General features: G+C 38.9%; 1 protein-coding gene across 2 annotated transcripts; it reads right to left on the reverse strand.

Moving 5' to 3' along the window:
- Positions 1-207: 207 nt before the first annotated feature.
- On the reverse strand, positions 208-8279 carry LOC115435647 (membrane-spanning 4-domains subfamily A member 8-like). 2 transcript variants are annotated; one of them, XM_030158217.1, is made up of 6 exons: positions 8185-8279; positions 6231-6425; positions 5070-5189; positions 4917-4973; positions 1239-1355; positions 208-442 (listed from the first exon to the last, which is right to left on the reverse strand). In XM_030158217.1, the coding sequence occupies exons 2-6, from the start codon at positions 6405-6407 to the stop codon at positions 362-364; spliced, it is 552 nt and encodes a 183-aa protein (XP_030014077.1). In that variant the 5' UTR covers positions 6408-6425; positions 8185-8279; the 3' UTR covers positions 208-361. The 2 variants fall into 2 exon arrangements, with proteins under 2 accessions (XP_030014077.1, XP_030014078.1); XM_030158218.1 differs by having other exon boundaries at positions 304-513.

An 8279-nucleotide genomic window follows, 5' to 3' on the forward strand; every position in this document is an offset into this window, starting at 1 on the left:
GACTGCCAGCTGGTGGACCTGCGCAGCGATAGCAGCTACTCCCTGCTCCACATGGTCCAAGCGAGCCCTCTCCGAGGTTCGGTCTGCTGGGTCCATTTTTTGGCCAGATTGTACTGTAACAAGTACAACGGAGGACCCAAGTGCAGTTTTAGGTGCTCAGTGAGCACAGTCTTTATTATAAAGCAGACAAGCAACCGACAAGGGACAGACAACAGGTGAACCAGAGACAGGCGATGGGTCAGAAACCAGGAGATCCAAACGAGACCAGAAGGGAGCAGGCAGGAGAGGAGGTCGGAGGACAGAAGGCAGGTCAGTATCCGGGGGTCAGGCGGAGAGACGTGGTCAGACAGGGGCTAGTCGGTTACCGGGGGCTCAGACAGGAAGACGTGGTCAAACAGGCGGGCAGGTGGATCTCCAGGTGGCAGGCAGGGCAGGTCAGGAACTAACAGGGTCAGGATCAGAAAAGCAGACAGGAGAAAACGCTGGAGAGTAACACACGATGGTTGATACAATCTGGCAGAGAACAGAGAAGAGAGAGGTGAATATATACCCTCTACCTAATGAGCCCAGCCGGGCTCACAGGTGAGAGTGATAAACTGATGAGGAGGTGTGACAGGCAGAGTAATGAGGAGGTGTGGCTGAGAAGTAAGAGAGAGAGAGAAAGAAAGGGAGAGAGAGAGAAAGAGCAGAGTAGACAGGGATGTGACAAAAAACTGTATTTTACAACAATTATTTACATATATTGATAGGATTAATGATCAACAGGTATTCAGTAGTTTAGATCAGTAGATGATTTTGGTCAGCAGTGGATGTTTGGGTCTTTATGGGCTAAACATAGGAAAATGCCTGATTTACACTGAAAAATTGCAAAATACAGAGGATAACATTATAATAAATGCTGATAAATCACTTCAGAAAAGTTAAATAGAGAACCAAAAAAATAAATAAATAAATTATATATATATATATATATATATATATATATATATATATATATATATATATATATATATATATATATATATAGGAAGTCCCACAAAAGTAGCAGTGGGTCTTTATGGGTTAATGACACTTGATCTGCAGATCTACGTGAAACAAAAGATCACAGAAGTTTCCAACAGGATGTTAGAAACTCCAAGGATTGTGGGGCCGCACAAGAATATATGACTTCAGGTGTAGAAACTGTACGTAAAGATGGATGGGATACTAATACATTTAATAACACATTTATCACAGACCGGAAATCGATTGTCGTCCAAGTAGTAATCAGAGTTGCCAGTGTTGATGCTGTACAGGACAATGGATGTAATGGCAAAAGCAACTCCTGCCAGGTTCAGAATCACATTGGCAATGACCTGAAATACAGGACTTGTCAGTTTATTCACAAGAAATAAGATAAAACTAAAAACAAAAGCAAAATAGGCAAAAAAAATTTATAAATCACCAAGCCTCTGGTATAAAAGATAAATATTTCTGCCAACAGTGAAATGACATCTTATATGGTGATACTGATATTGGTTAATACACATGCTTGCATTTCTAGTGTGGAGCAGAACACTTTCTATTCTATTCTATTTTATTCTATTCTATTCTATTCTATTCTAAGGATATGTCATCAGTGTAGAACGGCCACAATATGAGAACATATTAACTGGTACATTTTGGTTTTGTAAATCCTTTTTTCATGTTTGTTCTGGTGTTCTTGTCAAGATGTATTTTTCTTTCTAATGCTTCATCCATCAACTCAGAACAGACTAAATATCACCACCAAGGTATGGTCTGTGATTGTCAGAGTGGGGGGGGGGCAGCAGTCCATGATTATCCAAGTGAAACTGACACTGAAAATGCTTTACTAGTCCTCTAACTCTCCGGGCCAACCCCACCCCTGGGAATGCTGGGCCTTATGAATTTGTCATGTTCACCCTCCCTCAACGGTGGCCCAGGCTGCAGGCCCCAGTGTTAACACCAATATGTCAGGACTGAGGGAGTAAATGTGACGTTCCTGTTTTTAACTTAATTTCCCGTCATACAGCGTGCTACTGCGCTTCCGTGGTTGTAAGGCTATTGTATTCCAAAATGACTAATATCTCTGAAAATATTGGTCCCATCAACTTGCCGAGATATTTAACGTGGAGATGGGACTATTCCTCAGTTGTAGGTACCAAATTAGCCAGTTAAAAAGGTCTAAATTTGTCAGAATCGTGCCGATACACACACAGACGCTCTGAGACCCTTCCAGTATTATGATATAGATTATTTAAAGCTATACCGTATGATGTGGCATTTTTACACTTTTCTTTTGTCATCTTAAAATGCTCCTAATATGTGTGTGTCAAACTAAAATGTGAAAGAAATCCACCAGGTATTGAAACTAAAAAATGTTCAATTCTCATATATTGCTCATATTTCTGTGTTTGGATAGGACTGAAATGCACATGTGGAAGGGAAAAAATGGATTTATTAACAGAAACAACAACTAAGGGGAACAAACAGGAGCCCGGTGAATAAAGGATGGAGATAAAAGTCCAGTAGTCTGGTGTACTGGACTCCACAGATAGGTCTGCACAAAGCTCAGCTTTTATGACTCATACACGTACATGTACTTGGTGTCACACAATGTAGGATTATGTAGAATGACAAATGTATGACTATGAAACTTCAAATGTCCACGGAAAATTTGCGGAGGCTGCGCAATCACAGTGTGCGCACCCATCCCCTGGGCACCTCATCTTCCAGCTGATGAGGTGCAGTGAAGACACTGACCCAGCCCTGCACAGACCAGAACCTTAAATACAGGGTCTACTGATGAAACAGGAGCCACGGCAGGTGGATGATGTGTCTGATTACTGAGGGAGGGGTCTGCGGACACGCCGAAGCGAACTGGACCTCCACCTCCACTTCCACCACGTGCATCAGGTGGGAGGAGGAGAGCGTCAGAGCTCAGGCAGAGGGAAGCGGGCGGGGCTTTGGAGGGAGGCGGGTTGTTCATGTTGAAATTTTTACTAAGTGCTGTGAGAAATGCCACATCGGTAGGTATAGCTTTAATGACAGTGTGTATCATCCATCACTGTTAAAAAAATGAAACACAATATGCAATACTGTATGGAGTCACAGGAGTGCCAAAATTAAAAGGAAATAAATGTGGAAATAAAAAGAGAATCAATAAAAGAAATTTGGAAATAAAAAGAGAATCAATACAAGAATCAATAATAAAAAATATACAAATGCAGTCATATCATTGCTTTTGCTTATTCCATTTTGACATTGCCTTTTCCATTTGCGTTTTGACATTGTCTTTACCATTTGCGTTTTGACATTGTCTTTTCCATTTGCGTTTTGACATTGTCTTTACCATTTGCTTATTGTCATTGCTTTTACCTGATGGCTCAAGCTGTCAATCAAATGGCTGTGGGCGGGTCTTTCTGTCCAGGATAACTAGTCGATACCTGATCAGACGATTCCGGCTTGACAGTGGCTATGCAGTAGCTCTGTTTATGTGTTAGCTCTCAGTGCGGGAGACCAGAAGTAGCGTCACGGACAGGACGTAGACACACATACACGTGTCAACTAGAACCATGTCTGCATTCGTCAGTGCAGATATTTCTCCAAGACTTTCCATTACATCTTCCACCAACCTTAAAATATAGTCCGTTGGAAAATTTTCCTCCACATACCGAGCAATTGCTAATAATTCTCGTTGAACGCCTCTTCTCAATTCGTCCACATCAACCATATTTAACTTTCCCTCTTTGTACTACAGATAAATGTGTATGTGCGTCTACGTCCTGTCCATGACGCTACTTCTGGTCTCCTGCGCTGAGAGCTAACACATAAACATAGCTACTGCATAGCCACTGTCAAGCCGGAATCGTCTGATCAGGTATCGACTAGTTACCCTGGACAGAAAGACCCGCCCACAGCCATTTGATTGACAGCTTGAGCCATCAGGTAAAAGCAATGTCAAAACGCAAATGGTAAAGACAATGTCAAAACGCAAATGGTAAAGACAATGTCAAAATGGAATAAGCAAAAGCAATGATATGACTGCATTTGTATATTTTTTTATTATTGATTCTTGTATTGATTCTCTTTTTATTTCCAAATTTCTTTTATTGATTCTCTTTTTATTTCCAAAATTATTTTATTGATTCTCCTTTTATTTCCAAATTTCTTTTATTGATTCTCTTTTATTTCCAAATTTCTTTTATTGATTCTCTTTTTATTTCCAAATTTCTTTTATTGATTCTCTTTATTTCCACATTTCTTTTATTGATTCTCTTTTTAATTCCAAATTTCTTTTACTGATTCTCTTTTTATTTCCACACTTATTTCCTTTTAATTTTGGCACTCCTGTGATTCCATAATACTGGAGTGTGTAAGAGCATTTTCAAACTGGAAAGTCTAAAATAACTTTGTGTTTTTACTGTTATATTTGTTGTGCTGTACCTACGGCCTAACTATCATCCACACATGCTCAGTCTTCCTGTACTTGACATTGACTGGTTTTCAGATGGACATGTGTCTGATGTTGGTGTGTTGTTAATTGCACTCATTTGTGTTGTTCTAGAATTGTTTCAAAAGTGTTTTTGCAGCTCATAAATTAACAGAACCATGGTTTGGGTTGATCCAGTATGAGACCACCTTTTTTGGTTTGACCAGACCACCTGTTTGGTCCATGGTCCAGGAAACTGAACATGTATGAACATATGAACATGCTGACCAAGGCAGGAGTGAAAGCACCCTGAGTCTTGTGTGAAAACTGCTGTTTGTCTAATTTCATGAATCCATGCCATTCTCATGTCTGGTGCCTTCATATGTGATGATACAAGTGAGAAATACAAATATTAATGTCAATAAACAACAACAAAATGTCCTTTTCAGGTAATATGAGCATGTTATACAGTTGAACCACTCACCAGACATGGACTGGGGAACTTCTCGGATAAAATGCACATGATTCCAAAGAAAATGAACTGGAAAAAAGATTTCAAAAGATTGATGATGGTTTCACTTCAAATTACAAATTCAGATAAAGAATCAAAATAAAAATACAGCATCAGCTTGCTTACCAGTGCTCCGAGCCAAAACGGATACCCGGTATATTGCATTCTAAAGGTCAAGTATTCACCTTGAGAGCAGAGGATGGCTCCAAGCCCGATGTGAAGTGCTCCAATCATGATCTGCAAAGCCTGCAAAAGGAAAAACATGAACTACAGGGTGTCCACAAAGTCTGTTTACAATTTAAAAACATTATTACAAAAGCAACTGATGAGAAATGTTAATCAGTCAATCAATACAAAAGCGGGCGACACGGCGGTGCAGTGGTTAGCACTCGTGCCTCACAGCAAGAAGGTCCTGGGTTCGATTCCAACACCAGTCGACGGGGGTGGGACCTTTCTGTGTGGAGTTTGCATGTTCTCCCCGTGTCTGCGTAGGTCCTCTCCGGGTACTCCCACGTCCTCCCACCATCCAAAGACATGCACTGATAGGTTAATTAGTTAATCTAAATTGCCTATAGGTGTCAATGTGAGAGTGACTGTTTGGCTCTAGGCAGGTGTACCCTGCCTTCGCCCTTAAATAGCTGGGATAGGCTCCCCGTGACCCTAGTTAGGATAAAGCAGGTTCAGATAATGAATGAATGAAAATTACAAAAGCAATTGATGAGATATGTTAATCAGATTTGTTCTCAGTAGTTTATGAATTTTTAATCATATTGCATTTGTGTATTTCAGGTACCCTGTTGATGAAATAGGTTCTGTTAAACAAAAAAATGATTACTCCTCAAGAAAAGACTCCATGTGTATCATGGTTTATTGAAACAAAATCGAATACAAAGCCTGTGTGAATGTGTGGAATCATGTGCGATCGAATCATTGGTCCATTTTTCTTCAATGAGAGATCAAGTATTACAAATGTTGACCTTTGACCTTTTGACTGAATGTGCATCACAGATTTGTCTATTCATTTGCTTTTGCAATAAATTTTTTGAATTGTAGACAGACTTTATGGACACCCTGTATATTATCATTTTACTTAAGTTAGCAGTATTAAAGTTAAATGGGAAGTAAAGCTGTTGGACCACTTTGTCTCATGATTTCAGGGTGCTTTTAGTGTTTATGTAAAACATTTTATTTTATTTTTATTTCATTATTTTCTTGTAAAAAGAAAATAACATGAAGCTCCAGTAAACCTTTCACTCATGCTTTGTGTATTTGTAGTGTGTGACTGACCCCCAGGACTGACTGAGACGTTCCCTGGAGCCTCCGAAGGGGCTGAGACACAGAGCAGCACACAGGGCTGTAGCAGAGACCCTTGAGGATCTGACACAGTGGAGGACAAGCACTGTTGGGGTCAGAGGTCAACGTGAAGACGGTGACCCCGTTTGCTTTTGCCACGGTCACAGACATCCTGTCAACTCCTGGAAACTGCAGGAAACAAGACGATTTAGAAACTTTGGCAACTACACACACATACTGAGTTCTTCACAAAAATACATTTTAAATATATATATATATATATATATATATATATATATATATATATATATATATATATTTTTTTTTTTTTTTTTTTTTTTTTTTTTTTTTTACAATACTTTGCAGGACCTGATGCTGCCCATAATTTCTGATGAAAAGCAGTCCATTAAGCTAAAGTTGCATTTCACTTTAATTGATAAATGACTTCACTTAGTTTCAGTTATTCTGGTTTACTTGACTTAAAAATAAACTACATGAGCTACTCAAAACTGTTATATCATCATTTACCAAACTGAAATACACCGAGTTATATGGAGACAGAAATAACATTTAAAAAAGTTAAGTGACAATTTTAGATGATTTGGATGATTCTAAGAGTCTATAATTAGGGGCCGTATAATTAGGAAAATTAAGTTTATATAATATTGTAAAATCAGGTTGTTTTTACATTAATATGAAATTATGAATCCATCTCTAAAATCAATTTTATTCCTAATGAAGTAATCACACTAAGGTGGTTTATACTGATACTGTCACTGCACAAGCAGTACTGTTTACATGTATTCCATTGTTGTGGGACGTGGTCAATACCTAGTTCACCACTTGGATTTCTTGTGAAGCATGAAATGTCTTGGGCAGAACAAACTTTGTTCCTGTTTTTGCCACCACGAGAAGACAAACATATTTCTCTGTTCTCCTGAAGTAGATTGAAGTAGTTAGGGAAGAGGCCTCGCCTTCAGGGACCATGTGTCACAGCTGTCTGTCAGTCAGGGCTGACACAGTGTAAATAAACATTCATTGTTGTAAATACTCAGCAAAAAAGCCATGCTTTACTGCATTTTAGAATAATTTCAAACAATACATGCTCTCAATTAAATACTTTGAAAAGCGAAAGGCAATCAAAATTGTTGAAATCTGTACTTCCCTTAATATATTCATCTGAACTTTGACACCCCCCCAGTATGAGTTGGCATACTTCTTTTTCTTTTTCCTATCTATCCTCTCCTCTTTTTCTTCTCTCCTTTCTTTTGATACATGACTGTAATTAAGCACTTATATAATGTCTTCTATTGCAAATGTTTCTCTTTTGTATATTTGATATGAAAAAAAGCTATTTTTGTATTGTAAACTGTGCTGTTCTTTAAAAAAACAAAACCTGCAGTGTAAATAAGGCTTCTGGGAAGTGGGAACCATGGGAACAGCGCAGGGGGCGTGTCCAACAGTGACACACCAAAACTGATGCTGAAACAGAACCGAGGTTCTCTGCACTGAACAGACTCCAACACAAACCACCGTCATGAAAAACACAAACTCATATCTGAACAATTAGAGAACATTAGGAGATTCTGCCCTATTTTCCTCTTAGTTCTGTCCATAAACTTTAACTGTGTCAGTGAAATGTGATGCCCAGTGTGATGGGATGTTTTGGCCTGGGGCAGCACTCAGCCTTTTCTAATAGAAGACATGTTCAATACAGCAGATGACACACTCCTAAATAATAACACGTATTTTTCTCACTGTAAACACACTTCTCTTTCATAATCATGATGTCGATTGTTTCTAAAGTGATATTCCATATAAATGCATTATTTCTGCAAAACACACACTAATAAGTGTCCAAACTAACTCGTCAGTAAATGACAGATTCAGGAGTTCATAAAACATTCCGGTCATCTGTCACCTGAACCAAACTGTTTCAGTTACTTACCTTTCACAGCCTTGTGATGCGCAGATTTTTACTTGAAGAACTGGAGAAGAGGAAATATCCAACCTCAGCTTCCTCCTCCTCCTCTTCTTGTTCTT

The sequence above is a fragment of the Sphaeramia orbicularis genome, chromosome 16 (genome assembly GCF_902148855.1).
Source record: "Sphaeramia orbicularis chromosome 16, fSphaOr1.1, whole genome shotgun sequence".
Taxonomy (NCBI): domain Eukaryota; kingdom Metazoa; phylum Chordata; class Actinopteri; order Kurtiformes; family Apogonidae; genus Sphaeramia; species Sphaeramia orbicularis.